At 37.4% G+C, this 20,807-nt stretch overlaps 2 protein-coding genes across 2 annotated transcripts; both read left to right on the top strand.

Moving 5' to 3' along the window:
• The first annotated feature begins 9,131 nt into the window (after positions 1 to 9,131).
• On the top strand, positions 9,132 to 11,127 carry mrps17 (mitochondrial ribosomal protein S17). Its single transcript, XM_041801687.1, has 3 exons — positions 9,132 to 9,223; positions 9,542 to 9,660; positions 10,158 to 11,127. Exons 2-3 carry the CDS (start codon positions 9,553 to 9,555, stop codon positions 10,491 to 10,493), a joined length of 444 nt encoding a protein of 147 aa, XP_041657621.1. The 5' UTR covers positions 9,132 to 9,223; positions 9,542 to 9,552; the 3' UTR covers positions 10,494 to 11,127.
• A 175-nt stretch (positions 11,128 to 11,302) lies between these two features.
• LOC121518967 (protein NipSnap homolog 2-like) lies at positions 11,303 to 20,545 on the top strand. Its single transcript, XM_041801685.1, has 10 exons — positions 11,303 to 11,456; positions 12,614 to 12,741; positions 12,884 to 12,929; positions 13,033 to 13,127; positions 14,286 to 14,356; positions 15,951 to 16,091; positions 16,204 to 16,235; positions 16,825 to 16,919; positions 17,877 to 17,960; positions 19,074 to 20,545. Exons 1-10 carry the CDS (start codon positions 11,365 to 11,367, stop codon positions 19,136 to 19,138), a joined length of 849 nt encoding a protein of 282 aa, XP_041657619.1. The 5' UTR covers positions 11,303 to 11,364; the 3' UTR covers positions 19,139 to 20,545.
• Positions 20,546 to 20,807: the final 262 nt, after the last annotated feature.

The following is a 20,807-nucleotide window of genomic DNA, read 5'->3' as shown; positions in this document are numbered from 1 at the left end:
ATATTGCCAGCATGACATCTTATCTTGGGAGATTTGTGATAACATGCCTGCTTCACACACTCTGCCCTCAGCACAAGTCTGACACAGTTTCAGCTGCAGCTATTGACAAGGATATCGCCTTTGTCAAACCACACAGTCTCATTACCAAGCCTGCAGAGAGCCAACTATTTGACACTCCATTTAGAGTGAGTGCGCACTTACAACATGTGCTGTGAAAGGTCAGGGGCCTGGCAGCTAAGACAGGAAAAGATGATGTCACAGCTCGGGGGATATCTCTGAATCCCTCCTGACTTGGATGTTTAATTTACAGCACATTAACCAAAGTATTACCAGACCACTGCCTTTGACCTTATTCAATGTTGGATATATATTTGTGGCTGAACATGTGGTGCTGAGCATGACTCTTGTGCTGATACATACAGGATGATACAACAGATACCGCAGTCACATCTTCCATAAAATGATTCCTCTGCATTTTTGACACTTTCCATCCTAGAGCTATATTCAATGAGTATGTACTGTGGATATAAACCTGCCACTGTTGGCCTGTTTCAGATGTCATTCTCCTCACCTACATGTCACATTTACCCATTCACACATTCATACACAGTGCCTTTAAACCATATCCCTTGAATGTGTTAAAAAATTTGGCATTTTTACATAAAATAAATATAAAAACACCTTTTTAATGTCAAACTGGAAACCAATTTCTACCAAGTAATGTCAGTTAAGTAAAAATATGTAACATAAAGTGACTGCATAGATATTCACACTATACACTGCAATTCTATTCCATTTTGTTGACAAAACTTCTCAAGCTCTGTCAGGTTGTGCAGAGAGTTCAGGGATGAACAGTCTTTTTCAAGTCCAGCCACAAACTCTCTATTGGACTGAGGTCTGGGCTTTAACTCAGCCACTCCAGAATATTCACCATGCCATCTTTAAACCATTTGTGTAGCTTTTGTTGTATGCTTTGGGTCATTGTTTTGCTGGAAAATAAATCTTCTCTCAAGCTGTAGTTCTCTTGCTGACCGAATAAGATTGTCCTCCAGGATTTACCTGTATGTTGCCTCACTTATTTTATCTTCGACCTTTACAAGCCTTCCTGGACCAGCTGCTGAGAAGCATCCCCACAGCATGATGCTGCCACCACCATGCTTCACATTGAGGATAGTGTGTTTGTGGTGATGTGCGGTGTTTGGTGTCCGCCGAACATAGCATTTCATCTGATGGCAGAGAAAACACCATTTCGGTCTCATTCATGCAAAATCTAGTCAACATTTAATCTGAGTTTTCGTCAACAGTGGCTTTCTCTTTACCACTCTCCCATTAAGCTGGGCAACAGAGTCTCTCCCATCTCAGCTGCTGAAGCTTGGATCACCTTCAGAGTAGCCATACCTGTCTTGGTGGCCTCTCTCACTTGTCTCCTTCTTTCACAGTCACTCAGTTTGTGAGGACAGCCTGATCTTGGCAGATTTACACTCATCATATTCCTTCCATTTCGTTTAAGTTTGGAGCCTTGGAAAAAATGTTCTATCCTTCCCCCGACTTATACTTTTCATTTAGTAAACCTTTTCTTTGAATTGCTTTGAGTGTTCTTTTGTTTTCATGGTGTAATGGTAGCCAGGAATATTGATTAACAAGTGACTTGTTAAAAGCCAAATTATACTCACCACGATTGAAACCACCAACTGCCCAAATGAAAACTTAATGAACAGGCATTATGAGTTCATCTTTTCTCATTTTGGAGATATTTTAGCAAACAATTGAAAGAGAGGCAGATGGGATATCTCTTTTCTCAGTATTAGTTCTTTAATAGCTTAATATTCTTCTGCCAAATACCAGATGATTTATAACCCTTCCCCTGAGGACCCAGATCTCCAACAGCTTCACCTCTGTCAGGACACGGACAGAGGCCCATTGCATGACAGCATAAACACAGCAAAGCAAAACCATTTCACATTCAATCAAATGCAAAATATGGAATAAGTCATTACACCAAATGTTATTGGAGGCTGGAGAGCGAGAATGTACAACCACACATTGTAATGCTCAGTATCAAGGTAGTGAAGTGCGGAGGCCAAGAAAAAGACAGGATGTCATGTGTTGTGACAGTGTCACACTCTTAAGGAATGGGACACTCCCACCTCTGACTCACACCCTAACTTGTTTAAAGCAAGTTTATTTATGAATCATACTTTCAGAGCCTTCATCACACCATGCCCATGTATGCTGGATATTTGTATGACAATATTTTCAAATAAAAATCGTATATACTGTTTTTAGAAAAAAGACATACAAAAAGGGAGCATGCAGGGGTTATAATCTGTATCTGGGAATCAGATTCTTATACGTTCTAAAATTAAAAATGCTCTCAAAACTAGATGTGTTTTCAGAGTGCATTGCACTTTCAAGCAGTCAGCAGTGGGCACCGGCCAGGAAGCTAGGCTATACAGCGCTACAGATTGGTACAGTTGCTCCATGAAATTGAGCAAGTTTTAGGTAAACGTGGGCCAAAAAAACCAATACTGGCTCAAATGTATTCTACTTTGAACATTTTTAAGCATTTCATTTTTCACATAGCAAGCCTTTGTTTGGCACTATTTTGCAATGCAAGCTACAGATACATGTTCTTCCGCCTCATATTGCCATCTCCAGGTCAGATGCGTGGACATACACACTTCCTCAGAAACAATAAAAACAAATTAAGCTAAAACAAAACTAAAATTTAGACTACACAGAAGTACAACCTCTGCAGATGGAGACTCAGTGGGCTGAAAGAGAGAGGGGAAAAACTTTAACTGAAACTGGTGCGCAAGTGAGATCCCAAGTTACCTGGTGGTGTAGGTGTGCAAACTGTTAGCCCATGCACACAAACCCAAAGAGCTACTGTTGTCACGAGTTGGACTTCTTCAACACTTCTTCAAGGCTTTCCTAATCAGAGTATAGCAGCTCAAAGATGCCAACAGCCTGCATCACTCCCCAGCCAGAGTTCTCTGTCTTACTGAATGCTGTTTTTTTTACTGACCCTCTTCAACTTTTGGGCAATCATTTGGAGAAACCAACCCCGACCAGAAGAACTGAATAAAAATTTGTCTTCCAGGTAAGTTTACAGCTGTCACTTTCTTCTCCGATGTCTGTCAAATAGCTAAGCCACAGTCAGAGTAATGTGTTTACTTTATGAAAACAATGTGTCAACTGTTGAACTGAAACAACTAGTTTGAGTTTAGTCTGTCATTGTTGTCTCTTGCAAGGTAGACATATCCAAACAGCTGATCGGATTGCTAGTAATGCCGAGGCGGGAGAAAACGTAGCCAAAGCTTACTTTGCAAAGTAGTACCAAACACAGAGGCCTTCTGGGTGAAAAATGCACATCAACATTTTGATATAGCATACAATTGAACCAGTATTGTTTTAGGGACCATTTTCGAGTTAAACTCTCTAAATTATATGAAGTAACTTTATCCGTCTGTAGTTCTCAACAGCCTAGCTTTCTTGCTGGTGCCCACAGTGCGATCTCCTTAAAGGAGCAATACACTGAAATTACTGGAGGCTAATGCCACCACTGTTGCCAAGTATCTCATACAACTCAACTCCAAAAATACTAAAATATCCCTTTAACTTTTAACACAATCATTTATTTATGTGTAAGAAACACAACATTCACTGTCTGGGCCATAGATATTTGATGCCTCTGAAGTTTTGTGAAAAATAAGTCATATTGGTGGACATGCAACTGATTACAGCCAGTGTGCTTTATTTTGTACAAAGTCCAGAATGTGCTGAAATATTTAAGTGAAATGAAAAGCACATGCTAAGCATACATCTCTCTTAAGATGAGTATTTTTGACGTTTCTTTATAGACTAAATGACCAATTTGCAACATGCCACCGCCTGTTGTCAAGACAGATGATGGGTGAATGGGGTTAGATCAACTCTGAGAGAGAAAAAGAAATAAAGAGAACAACGACAAGAGAAAGTTTTTAGAAAGTCAGAGACAGATGGGGCCTTGAGGTTACTCATCTCTGTCTAATCATCACCAGCTCTAAGTTTTGGCTGAAGCCCAGAAGGAGAAGACTTCCATTAACCCTCTGTTCAATCCACCTTGAAAACAAACACATTAGCCAGCCGTTGTATGATTCACTGCACTTGTTGAGGCTGTCGAGGTTTTCCTGTCCATGCCTTGCCCTTCCTCAGTTCATGCTGCCACCTCTTTGCTATCGCACATTAAACTTTTCACCCTCTGTGATGGAAGCAGAGTGAGGCAGACTGCCTGACCTAATTATCTTCACAGCCTGAGTCCCGACATTCAGACTAGTAAAACGTGTTTTTAACAAATTGTTTTGTATAAGCGCATGTCCATGCTCACTATAAATACAAAGCTGCAGATTTTTATAAAAAACCTGTCTACTTTTTAGGACCTTAAGCTTTTCTGCAACAAAAAGAAGAAAAATAGGATCTACAATTGGTCTTAGTGGAAATGGTATAATTCAGAGCTCAGCAATATCTAAATTTGAATGTCAAACCTAATCAAACCATGTTGATGAGCATTCAGGGTCATGTTCCAGGGATTGTATTGTATAAAGTTAGATGTTCAATACATGGCTTATTTCAGATGTTTATACTAGCCAACAAGACTTGGCCCCTGCAGATATTGGAGGACATTAAAAAGTGCTTCTGATTTGAATGTATTAACCACATCTTTAAGTTTCTGTTCTATACTTTGGTGTATAATCAATGCTCTATCATAAGTTTTTAGCGTACTAAACTTTATCACTAGAAAACAAAACCACATGGTATTCTCTGAACATAATCAAACCTACCCAACATTTCCACAGTGTGATCAAATTTTCTTTAAATGACCCAATGCACAGGGCCAGTTCGACTTCAGTGATAGACTTGGTCAAAGTCAAACACAAACACCCTAGCATGATAGTCTAATCTTTAAAACAATGCAATATCTGCAGACTAATAACTCACATAATAAGAACTAGGTCAACACTTTTCTAGCATGTTAATCTGAAAATATAAAATTGGCTGATTAGCAGGTCACTGTGTTATCATAGAAAACATACATGTGTAATCACACAGTCTTTGTGCTATCAGGCCTCTGTCTTATGTCGGGTTTGCCATGGTCTCACATGATACAGGGCTGATAACCCGCAATGTGAGCTTTCTCACGTATGAAAACATTAGCTGCATTTGCAATTATCTCTGGATAAATATTGTAATATGTGCCTTTGATACCATGTGGTCTGCACTTGTAGGCTTACCCAAAGATTTGACAAGAGGTCGCCCTTATAATGAAGCTGTTCCTGTGGTTTTTGACAAAGAGCATTTACATTCTGTAGTCTATGTGTCTTCTGACGGTTGCTTTAGTGACAGCCAAGGTTTCACTACCTCTGTTTTCTATTTAGAGCTGCATAAAGTCAGTTTAGTCTGTTATTATTGTCATACAATCGGTACAACAGGGAAAACATTCAGTACAACGCAATGTGTTTTAGTACTCTTTTTTAAAGGAGACTAAAGTTGGCTAATTCTGTATTTCTGGCTGAGATACTTCAATGGTACACTGCCTTAAATGGGAATCAGAGACCCAGACCTGTGCTTTACTACAACATGGCTCTGATTAGGACCAGATTGGTCTGACTGCAGTTGGTTTGGAGCCATGGCCAAGTGGGACAAGACTGTTAATCTCTTCATATGAGCACTTTTATATGAATCTTCCTCTCTTTTGGTTTCTGACATGTGACTCTGTAGAGATCTCCAAGAGTGCCTATGTTTTGGTCATTTAAGAAGAGTCTGGCATTATGAAACCAATGTTAAGGTAAAGGCACAAAAATTAGTAAATGATTAATAATGCCCTTTCACAAAGTTCTTTAAAGAGGGAGTTTTGAATTTGTAACATTTCATCTGAAGGCCTAACCTTGCAAAGCAGATGGATTTGCCCGTTTCCGTGTTTATCATTGGCAAATCCATCTTGCAAAGCTCACATTTGAACTGTTTGGGCCCGGTTAGAAAGTGACAGGACCAATCAGCATCAAGGGGCAGTACTTTCAGAGTCGTGACATATGCAAGCAGCAAGAAAAGGCTGGTGCAATTATGGCGGAAGACATTAGCATGGATGCTGCTAAAGCGTAGGTTTAATCAGAACTTGACGACATTTCTTTGTTAAAAAAAGACCTGAGAACAACATTGAGTGGTTTTTGGTTACAAAACCACAAAAGTTGTGTACTGACATGTCTACAGTAGCTATGGTTCACATTATGTAGTTCTTTATGGAGTTTAGCCTAGTCAGTAGGGGCGCAGGCACAGCTTGTTAGCGGCTATGTCACGTGTTTTAAAGATGTAAAGATGTGACAGACAGAATGTTCATCCAGTCACCCTCCAAGTTCTTTTTCAAAGGCTCTGCCCTTTCCCAAACGCTGTATATTCAAGGTTTTCCAGATGGATGTGTGAAACACATCCATCTGGTGTGTCAGGTTACTGAAGGCCATGACCTTTCTTAAAGATTATTGGCTGTGTGAAAGAGAACCTAATGTAAAGGTGATAGAAAATAATTATGTAAAATTACATCCATTGATGAGCAGATGTTACTAAAGTGGAGAGTTACAAAAATGAAAATAGTGATAGTGGCAAAGCAAGTATTTAGTATTAAATACATGAACAATTATTTGATGAACTCATAAAGTGATTAATGGTGAATTAATTTGGTGCACATAATCATGTAACTGGAGGATGTACTGAGACTTTTATGATGCCCTTAATTTGCAGCTGACACCATCATTAGATCAAATTTCAGTTCACTTCTTTGTTTTGTATCTAAAACTCACAGCTCTAAGAATAACATGATGAATGCCAGCTGATTATAAATGTAGTGAATAATTATACTCCCCAAACATGAGCATATATATGTCATTGCAATAATAATATCATGCTAACATTAGCATTTCACTCAAAGCACTCCTGTGCTAATATTCCAGTCTCAAAGGTAAAGTACTGATCAATACCGAGATAAAGTGGGGATTTGATTTATTGTGATTTTACTAACAGAAGTGAAAAAATGACTGACAAGAGCCACTGCAAATGTATCAGGATGATATAAGGGGATTCTATGGCAGAAAAAATATACTTTCCCTCAAATTGAATAAATTAGGCCTTTATCGTCCTTAAGGGTATTGTCTCGCACCAAGAGCATAAAAACATAAATGACAAAAGACATCCACATTTATACAGGACAGCAAATAATAACTTTAAACTAAATCTATAAGATACATTACTAAAATGCAAAATTAAATTATATGTGAGGAATGTGAAGCAGCAAGTTCATGTTAAAGTGTTGAGTCCTACATTATCAGAGCTTGTTGAGCAGCTGAATGCTCCTTGCTACAATGTGGTGCCTCTTTTTGTCCTCATTCTTGACACTCAGTGCACTGTGATCGGAGTTCATACTCAGACCAGAGGGGATGCTGTGGGTCTGCTATTATCTTGTTAGATAGATTAAGTCCGTACCTGTCAGTCAGGTATTTAGTGCTACACATGGAGTGCAAGCAGAACTTGACCCTCATTTTCTGACTATGCATATGGAGTTGGCCGTACTTAAACATAAGGTTGTTATGAGCTGAGAGTATTAATTGATAGAATATATATTTCTGATTTGACAGTAGTTATTGAAAAAGCAGAACACCAGCATCCTTTGCAGAAATCTATTTTACTCATATTCTTGCCCTCAGAACAGCGTAATTCAACAACATTTGAATAAGTATTCCTTCTCTTTAATAGCCCACTGACCTTACAAATGTATTGACAGTATAATAAGTTTGGGGTTCTCATGTTAACAATCACCACCTGAAATAATTCTAAGACTTGGTGTCATTTGGAATTAGAAAAAGAACCCAGTGGTGGATGAAGTAAGCAACTTCATTTGAGTACATCCCTCTGGTCAAATATTACTCCAATACAAACAAAAGTTTCTCAGTCAGATTATTTTGTTAATTAAAGTGCTTGAGTAATTTCTTTTAAAGATACATAAGTATTTCAAATACTTTTAAAAATGCATATAAAAAATTTGATACTATGGCAACACATTTTTTTTGTTTATCACTAAAGGCAAACTCCTGCACACTGTCAAACTGCATAGAGATGGTGGCAACAAAAACTGGGTTGAACTGGTGAGGTAAGTCCTCTTCCACTCACTTTTACAAATTTTGCCACTGAACTTGTTAAATTAAGAGGATGCTCTGTTTCTTGGTCAAAAATAGGACTGATTATCATTGGCCTAAATTCCAGTGCTTTTGATACCATAGATCATTAAAATTGTTAGATCTTTTTCAAATTTTAAGAATATATTAAAAAATATGTTGCCAATGATCTCATGCAATAACAACCGCATTTAGGAGTCTGTAATTTTTTTGATAATTAATAGTAAAACCAGCCCAATGTTGGGGCTCTAGAACTTAGAAATGTAGTGGAGTGAAAAGTATGTTTGTCTATCAAATATAGTGAAGTAAACATGATATTTTCCTCCAAAAATAATACTAAAAGAAAGTAAAGATTGCCTACTCAGAAAATGTACTAGACTGTTCAAGTACATTTATTTTGTTCGTGTTCTCCATTGGAAGAAAAACAGGCAGCTTATTGTAAGTAGACTATCACTGAGGCTTTAATAAACAACTCATCACACATGTTATGCTGGATATTTGTCTGTATCTTAACCTTGTGCTTTTCTTCTCATGTGTTGTACAGGCTGACCCCTCAGGTTTATAAGTGATGTTTTCTACTGCCACCTGGTGCCCAGAGTGATTATTTTCTTTTCTTTGACGAGGTGGGAAAGGAAACTAACATGGTTCTGAAAACACAATTCAGCAAGTGAATTGCAGAATACATTAGCCTTGATACATACAAGATGATGCTACTTTCAATAAAAGCTCAGTAAAAGACAGCTAATATGGCTACGACATACACTTAGTTTTATGACTACACAATGACTATTAATGTATATTTAAACATATATATTCTTAAATATTATAAATTTTACACACTCCCGTCCCCCTCAAAAAAATAAAAAATAAAAATGATCACAACAAAATTCCGCTACGTTTCGTACGTTTTGTCCCTCGTTTATACCCGTAGTTTACGTCATCAACGTCAGCCAAGAAGCATGGGAAAGCCCTCGGTCTGAACATTTTTGACCTTCCCTAGTTATTAAGTTCAATCTGTTTTGGTGAGTTAATTTATTTCTACATGACATAAGTGTTAATCTGCGTTAATGTTTAATATAGGCCACATAGCTGTATTCAATGTACGTTTAAATGAACGCTGCTATGAAGCTAAAGCCAACGTTGCCTGTACAGAGGCTAACTATCTAACGCTGATCTCTTCATTCTCTCTTTTAGAAACTTATTATCCATGAATAATATAAAGAGAATTGTCCTGACAACTTTTATCGTAATTTTTCATTTGCAAAATAGCATAAGACTCTGAAAATCTTGTGTCTGTTAATTTACCCCTTTTTCTTGAATCTTCTGTGCTAACTTCACAGGACTGTTCAGGATGTCGGTCCATGCGAAATGGATCATTGGCAGAGTAATAGGGACCAAGATGCAAAAAACAGCTAAAGTAAGAGTCACGAGGCTGGTCCTGGACCCCTACCTGCTCAAGGTGAACATTTAAAAATGTTCCTAAGGGCTCTAAGAGCTCGCAGATGCCCCGGGTTTTTACTCAGAAATCATCTTCAGAGTGATTTGTTATCATGTCTATTAAATTTCCGAATGGAAACACAGGAATTATCGACTGAATTTCATGGCTTTATAAAAAGTGAGATTGTTAACTCTGGTACTTTGATGATACTTGATTTTTTAAAATCTTGATGACACTAAATATTTGTGAAGTGATTTTAAATCATATGTTGCCGGTAGTATTTCAAAAAAAGAGAAGGAATGCTGTGATTGTTTTTACACATAATATCTGTTTGTATGTGGTAACTTGTGGTGTTAATTTGATGTTCATTTTTATAACAATTTAGATAAGTTGTTAAATGACAATTCACCCTTTTGTTCGTAGTCAGTCATAATTGTAAATTGCTGAGATTCAGTTTAATATAACCAAAAGATTTGAAATCAGCTTCTGTTTAAACTCACATTTATTTTTCTCTGCAGTACTACAACAAGAGGAAAACCTACTTTGTCCATGATGCTTTGCAACAATGCACTGTTGGGGATATAGTCCTTCTCAAGGCTCTACTGGAGGCCAGGTCCAAACACGTGAAGCATGAACTGGTAGAAATTGTGCATAAGGTTGGTCAGGTGGTTGACCCCCTGACGGGAAAGAGGGTTGCAGGAACTGAGTTTGTGGAGCAGCTGACTGACCTACCGCTGAACCTGGAGGAAGACGCTACATTGCTAGAGAAAATACAAGAGCTAAACATTTCTGCTGTGCCAAGTGGTGCTGATACACCACCAGCACAAACTTCATCTACTTCATCAACTTCATGATGGAAAACAATATTTTTGTATATTGAGTAATGTTGGCTGAAAAGTTTCTTTGCAGTTATGTCTTTACTGTTGCTCCATGTGTTTGTATAAATATGATTATAGAGAGCAACTGATTATTATACGGTTTTATTTGAACAACCATAAACAATATGTGATCTCGTTGTTTTGATGCAAAGGCATATTTCTAAAGTATTAACATTAAAGAGTAAATTAGAAACATGCATCTGTGTGCCTGTTTACTTTTGACCCAAGATTTGATTGAAAAAAATAAAAATTGTAACATTAAAAACTACTCATAAACAAGTATGTTCATACAAATGAATTTTCAAAAACAAATCTGTGTTTCGCATTGCTCTGCTGAATATGTTAAGTAGTTTGCTATAACTAAAACTAAACTTTAAACTTGAAATGATTTTTGTATTTTTTTTTTTTTACTTTGCTTTTATTGTTTGTTAAACATTGAGTAGAACAAGGGCCGTTTTTGGGCAGTCTTCAATTTTGACGCCAAGTAACTTAAATCAAGAAGTGATATGTTGCTTTTAAAGAAAAATAATATAAACTGTGTAGCCCCTCTAAAATCAGTGGTGTTGTTTTAAGACTAAATTGAATAATAAATTAAGATGTCAGCTCCTCATTCTACAGCAGGTTAAAAGTTAATGTTGCCGAATAATCTTTCTGTAAATTTGAATTGCTGTATCTGGATAGTCGGTTTCTGAGGTGTAAAATAATTAACATAATACGGTGGTTCTGGTGCATAAGGTTAACACGGGGTTACGTTAGAGTAAGTAACGTCAGCTCCACCGGGAACACCTCGGTCTGCTACACCATCCGTGTTTAACAACCTCCTACTGACAGCAGCGTTCAGGGAAAGATGGCGACCATAGTCCTTCACCGAGTGGGTATAGGCCTGAAACACATGAGAAATGGGCTTAATGCGAACGGACAGATCACACTAGTAGTAAGGTAAGGGTTTCATGAGTTCAACATGCTTGTGTGGATATAGATGTGCTGCTTCAGTGAATGGTCAGCTCATGCGTAGTTACCGGCAATGACAAAGTCCGCCGGTATGCTATGTGGCTAAGCTAAAGTTAACGCTAACGTGAGGACGTTATGTGCGTACAGACGGTACAGACATCCGTGCAACGTAGCTAGCATTAGCACCCCAACTCTAAACTTGCTAACTTTTTGCTAATGCTAAATACCAACCTCACCTAATGGGAGGTTGTGTTGAGACTTCTGTTACACTTACTCTTGTGCAGTGCATAGTTTTGCGCATACAATAGTAGTTTTACCGTGCATAACTATCTACAAAAAGAAAATAAGTTTCTCTAACTTGTAAACTGAATTCAACTTCAAGGTCAAAATGCAGTATTTCTCTGAATGCAGGGCTCGTTGTGATCAGTGAAGGACCCAGTTTCTTACTGCAGCAGGTGTCTGTCCTACAGAAAGTTATGGTTCCACTGAGGGACTGTGATTTAGGTATCATGGAAATAAACTGACATCTCAGAAAAGAGTCAATCTTGTGTTTTAATCAGCTGATAAACAGATACTGATTCTTGATAAGACAGCAATACAGCTGCTTAGAGAAGATAGTTTGTTGACACTTTTAATGAAGTTTAAACGGGAAAACAAAATACTTCTCATGCAGAAAGGCTGCTTTCAAGTTCATGTGAACTAATCCTCTGGTTATGTGCAGTATGTACAGCAGCTTATAGGATTCACTGCTGCTGGACTGTCTGTGCATTGCATGAGCTGGTTTGTCTTAAGGATTTGTACAAAGTTGCTTGTTAAACTCAGTTCCTAATAGCACAGGTATATTAGCTGAACCACGAGTTTTAACAAGTAGAGCTAACAAGATATACATTTGTAACTTTCACCTGTGCCCCAACATTGTCACGTTGTATTACGGAGAAGTCTGACAAAATCCAAACAAATTTTTTTGTAAAATATTAATAATTGTGTTAAAAACTTTTACCAGAGCAGATACAGTGACATGTTGGGGTACTGCACTGGGAGAGACATGATTTGAGACTTGTAGATCAAGGGGACATGATGGTCCAATTTTGTATCCGTGTTGCAGTAAAAGCTTGTATCTAACATTTTGCTTTGTTTCATGGCAGGAGCCTCTCAGGCTTCCGTGAAGACAGCTGGTTCAAATCTCTCTTTGTTCGAAAGGTTGACCCCAGAAAAGACGCTCACTCTCATCTGCTCGCCAAAAAAGAAGACAACAATCTCTACAAAATACAGTGTATATACTGTTTGCATCTTTCTGTGAAAGTTATGGTGGATCCTTGCCACATATTATCAAGATTGCATGTGCTTTGTACATCTTTATGACATTTTTTAAAAACTTTTTTGGTTTGAAATGTCTATGTTTTGTTTCTTTGCAGTTCACAATGTCAAGCCTGAGTGCCTTGATGATTACAATGCACTCTGGTAAGTAATCTTGGTTGTCTAAATGACTGGTTTTGTATATATTTCAAATATCAATCCACTTTTTTGCAGTTCTCTTAGACTGTATGCATGTGTGTTCCCTCAGTGAGGATGTGTTGCCTTCTATTCACACTGACCCTGAATACCCCTGTGAGCTTGTGGGAACCTGGAACACCTGGTATGGAGAGCAGGATCAGGCAGGTGTGGGAATCTGTTATGCTTTGTTTCATAAGTGTTTCTGTACAAATGTGTATGTGACAATTCATACATCACTAGCAGCATTTGACAAAAGGATCTGTAGGATTGTACTGAATATATCATGGCTATGAACTGTACAGTATTTACTCTAAACATTTGTCTGTTTTGTCTGGCATTTTACACAGTCAAATCAATCAGTAGGTTAAAACAACAACCAGCTGATGAGTTTATTATCATTTGTAAAAAAAAGTTTATTTATGCCTTGCAAGATAGTTTAGGCAAAAGAAGGGATCTGACTCTGATTAGCTTTGCTCTCAATGTACAGGAATTAAATATTAAATATGAAACACATGAAAAATTATTTAAAAAATCAAATATGCACAAACTCTAAGTAGGCAATATTATTTAGACAATATATTTAGAAGTCTGTGTGTGTTAATGGTACAGTTGCAAAGAGTGCATGGGTGCTGAATAAACATGATCTAAAAGTATAAGATTTGTTACGATGTAGCAGTTTAACATGAGGCAGAAAAGATAGTTTTCATTAAATATGTTCAGTGTGCATATGAGGTGAGGCATTGTACCACGGTGAGTTTTCCTACAGTATTTAAGTTAAAGGATAGTCTAGGGTATTTTTTTTTTTTTGCCTTGACTATATTCAGCTTCTATTATTGCAGGGCAGTGAAACTGGCAACTTAAGGGTTGCATACTCTGAGCAAATTAGTTTTCATTTCATTGTGTTAAGCCCAGAAAAGAAGGGGTTTTCATAATTCACAAAAGATTATTTTTGATGATTCTTCAGGTTTAATGCCTGTCACAGTAATCTGATAATTCTTTATGAGAAATAGCAGAATGAATTTTTTCTCCTGATTGGCAGAGCCTTTCAATGGTTTTAGCTCTAAATGAAATATCAGTGTTGTGCAGCAGCCAAAGTTTTAATTAAGCATAAATCATTTGGAGTCTGACATTTTATAAGATGCTGTTTTACTAATAAGATCATATAATTTCAGAAAATGACAAGAGATTCATAGCTCAAAGCCTGAATACTTACTTGTCAGCTCATGTCACAGATGATCCAGAAAGATGCATCATAAAACAGACAAAGAACACCTGACAGAAGCATCTGCATAAATATGGGCTCTTCTGCTTCTTCTATTCTAGTTCATCTGTGGAGATATCGTGGAGGATACCCAGCTCTCACTGAAGTCATGAACAAGCTCAGACAGAATAAGGTAAGTGATGCTTAAGTAAGTTCCATTTCATGTCACATAGTAAGAACTGAGTAAGCAGTGGTCCCTTAAAGGTGCAGTGTGTAAAACTGGGACTATCAATATCTAGCAGTCAATTCTGGAGTGTGATGCTCATTTCTCTGGTGATAACTGTGGGAACCAATGAAGTTTAAAAATCAATGCATGCTTAACTGTTATTTGGTTCCTTCTATGGTGCCATAGAAACAGGCAAAATGCAAAAATCCAAGATGGCAGCGTCCTTGGAGGGGACCCTCCCTAAGTATGAATAAAAGGCTTATTCTAAGTTAATTTAAAACATAAATTTAAAAAATATGTTATCAGATGTCAACACTAATTTAGATCAATCTACTTATAAATGTTACCTTTCATTTTAACCAAGTTTTTTGCTAAATGCTGCTAGGCTAAATATTACACACTGCACCTTTAAAAATTGATATAGTTAGCATTTTTTCATGTAAATGTTTCACCACAATTAACTTTGATTTTTTGTTTTTTTGATGGAAATGTAACTTTGGTGCATTTCATGCTCGATACTCTTGTGCTTAAACAGCCTGACCAGATTAGGGCTGCAACGATTCGTCGACATAATCGTTTGCGTCGACTATAAAAATTTGTCGATGCGGAAATTCAAGTGTCGACGCGTCGTATTATTGTTTTTTGTATTGGTAAAATCTAGTACCGGCCGGTAAGGACTCATCTGTACTTGCAGTTCACTACAGGAAGTGGTGGGGGCAGTATCGCTCCCACTGTTTACATTATTCACAGAAACTAAGAAGAAGAAATTAAGCATGGCGGAAAGCACGGAGAACATACTAAAAGCCGACCCAAAGCTTCGAAAGTTTGGGAACATTTTACAGAAAACAAATTGGCGAAACAAGTCAACTGCAAACTGTCTCAAGTCAAACTCTCGTACCATGGCAGCACTACGGCAAGGCACGAACACCTGAAAACGTAAACACACTGTAGCTGCTGCGCCTTCAAATACCGCGAGTGGGCAAGTTTGCAAGTTGCATGAGTATCTTTTAGATCTTTTACATTTAGTTACTGAGCCCTTTGTGCTTCAGGCACGAGGATTAATTCCAGTATCCTACTTATAACGTTGGTGCCGTGCGTTAATCAGTCGGAAAACCACCTTTAATATTTGTTAGGCTAACGTTTTTTTCAGTAACGCTATTTTGTGTGCAGTTTACTTTAGTTATCAGTTCAATGCTTTTATATTAGAGGAAAAACAAACCTTGAAGATGTAGCAACTTGACATATGTCAATTTGCTAAACCGTTAAGTTTTCACAGGTGTGCATGCATAAGGAGGCAAGGTAAACCGGGAATCCAAAATAGTATGCCAAATAGCCACGATTAGTCGACGAACCGTAAAAATAATCACCTGATTAGTCGACATAAAAAATAATCATTTGTTGCAGCCCTAGACCAGATCGGATCCTGATCTGTGTAGCAGATATAGCTGACTTTACTTTCTTATACTAGCCTGGCAACAGACAAGATATGTAGTGTTTTTCCAAATTTAATAGGAGTGTCTTGTACTGAGAAATGTCTTGCTCTTCTTTGTCATTGGTGCAGACGTTTATGGACTACAGGAATGAGAGGGGAAAGATGCTGCTTTCTCGCAGGAACCAGCTGCTGCTGGAGTTCAGTTTCTGGAATGAACCCGTCCCTCGTCCAGGACCCAACATCTATGAGCTTCGATCATACCAACTTAGGGTAACTCAGTCGATTACAACTTGAATAGCTTGCTCTTTTTATGCATGAATATGTTTCTCTCTGTTGCTGTGGTTTTACTCATCGTCTCCCCTTCCTCATATTCGGATTTCAGCCAGGGACAATGATCGAGTGGGGAAATTACTGGTAAGCATGAATTTCTAACCCAGCTCCCTTTCTGTCTTAATTTATTTTTAAATGTAGTATTAGACAGTCATCTTATTGGATCCATTTGAGTAAGATGCTTATAAGCTGTCTTCATATTTTGTGATAACACCAAAGTTATTATAATGCACCGTTAATAATTTCTTCACCTCTATTTTACTCTGTTGGTTTGCAGACTGTAGCAGGTGAATATGATTTAACGGTACTTTTTGGCTATATTAATCTTTGCATGACTCTAAAGCATGACGAGATTTATTAAATACAATTTATCAATCTCAAGGCTGACTCTAATTGCCCTTTTAAATGCTATGAATGTACCCATCTAATGAAACAGAAAGGCACCAATGTTTAAAAATAAACATAGATGATACAATACTATGACTGTGTTTAATTTTCAACATCAATATTTTCTGTTTTAAATTTAGAGAAATTATGGGGGTATCAGTTCCAATTTAATTTGAACTTTAAAACCTACAGATTTATGTTGGTGGTTATGGTTCAAACCTATGATAAAAAGCTTTTATTTATTTATTTATTCATTTTGGGTAACATATTTCTTTATGTTTTGCAGGGCGCGTGCTATTGAAATCCGCCAGCAGAACCAGGAGGCAGTGGGAGGCTTTTTCTCACAGATTGGAAGTCTGTACACAGTTCACCATTTATGGGGTAAGCAGTGTTTCTGGGGTTTGACAACTTTGAAGCATTAATGTATTATAGAGTAGCATACATTGGGTTGGGCAGTATCCAATTTTCTATCCTGTTAAACATTTCCACAATTTCCTGCAGTATATGGTGTTACTGCCAGGTGTTAAAAAACACAACACTTCACAAGAAGCAGGACAGAACCACCACTTGCTGGCGTACATGTGCACATCAGGACAGTGGATCAGATAAAGTTTTGTCCCTTCCCTTTCTCTTTTTCTCTCTGCATAAAAGCCCACATATGCTCTCTTTTCTCCCCTTGTTAATATGAAAAATAACCCCCAACCATTTTTAGACTGGATCTAGGAATGTGATGCAATGTTTTCTATGGTTTTAAACAGATAAAGATCAGCTGTAAATATTACTAATTTTTGCAGCAACACATAGAGCAAAGGCATAGGAAAGGGAATATGTACCTGAGTCCTGGTTTGTTGTTTGACACAGTAGCCTAACATAACCAGCAGGAGTTCTGTTATCACTTTCAAAGCATCTTGCCACACTGGGAGCTTGATCCCTCGACCAGTGTGAGTTTGGAGCCTCTGTATATGGATGCCTGCTCTACTAACAAGTCTTAAATCTGCATCTGAAACAAACACACACTAAAGACATTTATTGTAAACCTTTGCTCATTCCACAGCACGGTCTTAAACAGTACCACCCCTGTTATTAAATACCGTGGGATATATGATATTACTGTATTACTGCCCATTTCTAATGTTACAAACAATAGTAAAATTGCTGTAGATTTATGTATGTGGGACATTAGCAGTAAATATCTGTTCTACAAATATTTACAATATTTATTTGTCAGAATTCAATGCTTTTCTTAGAAGACGGTGTGTGGCTAAATTTATTTTGATACGAACAGAACACAGCCAACAGTTTAACCAAAAATATATAATTGTATGTCTTTGATTTCAGCTTATAAAGATCTTCAGTCCAGAGAAAACATCAGAAATGCGGCGTGGCAGCGTGAAGGCTGGGACGAGGTTGTTTATTATACTGGTAAGCATCTCCCCTCCTCTTACTATTTTTATAGTGCTGGACAATTATATCAAACATCCACTCTTAGTAGTTTAATGGTTATTATTTGACCTGAAAAAGTCAGGATGTAACCTGCTTTTGGAGTTTAAAGCTTTTTCTTGCTTCAGTTGAGAGGAAGTGATTTAAGAAGACTGCATCTCCTATTAATGTTACTATTTCTGACACAGTACATGATTAAGTTGGAAGCTCTCCATTTTGTAACCCATCCAACAAGAATAATGTCTCTTTAGAGTGACAGAACACTGTATGGGCTTCTGGTGCAGCCTATGTTTATTAAAAAAAAAAAAAAGGACATTCAGTTGAGATTTTTTTCCTCATTGTTAAGTCTATTGTTTCCTGATTGTCCTAGGAGGTCTGACTTGAAACTGGTTAAATGAGGATGGAATTGGATTCTAATGATGACATCCAAGAGCAGATTGTTACCTGCCTTTGGACACATATGTTTGTTTATTGTGGTAAATTAAAGCTAAATTGGCACCAAGTGACCACAGATGGGATCCAGGATTGTATTATAGCTGTGACCTCATATCTCTGTAGCCTTTCATCATTTACTGCATACAGCTACAGCCATCTGAAACAGAGAGCTTCAGCAAAAACTAAAAATATTTTTACTTGTTTACAAGTTCTGTCATATTACATATTACCCAACACTTCTTATTTAACTTGACTTTTACCCATTGTGACTCTGATTTCCTATGTTCATTTTCCTTTGTTTTAGTACTGCAGAAATCATGTTCTAGTCAGGATTTAGGACACAACTTGAACAACTTTGAACTTACATGTAGCTTTAACAGTAAACAGAGGAATAATTTATGCCCGTTTTTTCTAGAAGATAAATGAAAAGGGGTTTCATGTTTGAGTTCAATACTTAAAATCCATAAAATAAACATGAATGAATCGATTAAATATGGATCACTTTAGGTTATATGTTTAGGATTAAAATTATTCTAAGGATGGAAACGGACATGGATTGTTGGTCAAACTAGCTTCCATACATGTTTCAGTGCTTTCATGTCTTTTCCTATGAAACTGAATCCTCACAGTAACCTGACTTGTTTCCTCTCTGTCCTACAGTCCCTCTCATTCAGCACATGGAATCTAGAGTAATGATTCCCATGAAGACTTCACCCTTGAAGTAACCAGTGACAAACAGCAGGGGGAACCTCTCAGCAACCCTTGCAAACATCACTGATCTGCAGAGAGCATAACCAGCCGTTGGAGTGTGCACTACCGGGGTTATCTGCGTAACATCGGCACGTTTCAGTTTTTTTCCTTTCTTTTTTTCTTTACTTCCGTTTTCTGTGTGGGGTTAGAATGTCTTACTTCAGCAGATAATCATCAAACTGTATCTGTTACTGCAGTTACTGTGTTACTGATCCATTAATGCGACTTATGTAGACAAAATATAACTGGACATGCTCCTCCCTGTCTCTGTCATGTGAAAGATCTGATTTTAAATGGCTTGCCTTTTTTTTTAAAGATGATATTAAACTGTCATCAGTTTTTGTTCAGATGTGAGAAGAGATGCAACTCTAACATTTGGCAGCTGTAGTGCTGGTCACAGGGGCTGAAAATGTCGTCATAAAATATGCTGCAGAAGAAAACTGACAAAAGCCCTGAAAAAAAAACAAAACAAAAGCCCTCTTTGCACTATCATTAATAAGAAGTCAACAAATGCATCTCCCTTCAGTTTCTCACAACAAAAAAATATGATTACAGAGCAGTTAGCCTTTATTATGAGTTTGATTTGAGTTAGCAGGTGTTTGTTTGTTTTAGAAAGAGGAGCATGCAGTTTACAAATCAGTGTTGTTTTTTAAGTGACAGATATATGGGGACTGTTTTGCAGGTCTAAATTCGGACCTTAGCTTTGTGTCTGGTAAAGGTCACCGGGTATTCACTCCTCCAGAAAATGTCATTTTACGATTGTATGGCTCTAATCACAGCCAACTGATAACGATGTGTAACCCCTGGCTTTATCAAGGGGAGGAATAAAATTATTTTAAACAATAATGTATTGAAGAGGCACAAAAATGTAGGTTAACAACCAGTGAAATGTTAGAACCTACTTAATTGTTGATGAATAGAATATTATTCTGAAGTTGAACTTGCGCTAATTATCCTTGTTTGTGTCTCCTTTTTAAATGTACCATACCTCCAGATTTCTTCTAACTTCAGCATCCTGGGTACACTGTGATGGAAATTATTTTGACTTCAGCACAACTAATCAGTATCTGCGTACTACTGTATGCAGACTAGTGTGGCCTATCTCTTTTTCAAGTAATCAGTTGCAACCGGTGATTGTGCTGCTTGACATTAATGGGTTTTTAAAGGTCAGATTGTAGATATACACAGTAGGCTTACTTACCAAACAAAAAAAATGTGGTGGTCAGTCCTATATCTGTAAAGTAAGTGTGGTATCCTAACCTGTATTGGTCAACAAATTGACAGGAGAGGATTAATATCACAATGTGGTAAATGCAAATTGCAGTGCTTTGATAAAATTAGTTGTACATATTGAATTAAACTTCTGATGTAAATGAAAAAAAGTCTTGAATTTCTTTCATTTTGTGTCTTCTTGGAACGATAACATTTCATGGACCGACGGAGTTCCTGGTGCTGCTTCTACACTGCTCATTTTTCCATCCAAGAGACAAGATAACCAAACATGCCGGTTTATTGGGGGGATAAGGGTGTACAAAAGTGCTCACTGAATTTTGTTCAGGAAACAAAAACTGAAGCTTAAACTCCGCCAAGTGCCATCCTAACAACATTTTATTTATAACATAACATGAGGTGTGTACTTGGAGC

This window comes from Cheilinus undulatus, linkage group 12, assembly GCF_018320785.1.
Source record: "Cheilinus undulatus linkage group 12, ASM1832078v1, whole genome shotgun sequence".
NCBI lineage: Eukaryota > Metazoa > Chordata > Actinopteri > Labriformes > Labridae > Cheilinus > Cheilinus undulatus.
This window is presented reverse-complemented; position numbering and strand designations above follow the sequence as displayed.

Coding starts and splice junctions, on each gene's coding strand:
- mrps17 (XM_041801687.1), top strand. CDS start 9,553: ATGTCGGTCCATGCGAAATGGATCATTGGCAGAGTAATAGGGACCAAG. Junction 9,661..10,157: donor TGGACCCCTACCTGCTCAAG/GTGAACATTTAA, acceptor TTTTCTCTGCAG/TACTACAACAAGAGGAAAAC.
- LOC121518967 (XM_041801685.1), top strand. CDS start 11,365: ATGGCGACCATAGTCCTTCACCGAGTGGGTATAGGCCTGAAACACATG. Junction 12,930..13,032: donor GATGATTACAATGCACTCTG/GTAAGTAATCTT, acceptor GTGTTCCCTCAG/TGAGGATGTGTTGCCTTCTA. Junction 16,920..17,876: donor CACAGTTCACCATTTATGGG/GTAAGCAGTGTT, acceptor CTTTGATTTCAG/CTTATAAAGATCTTCAGTCC.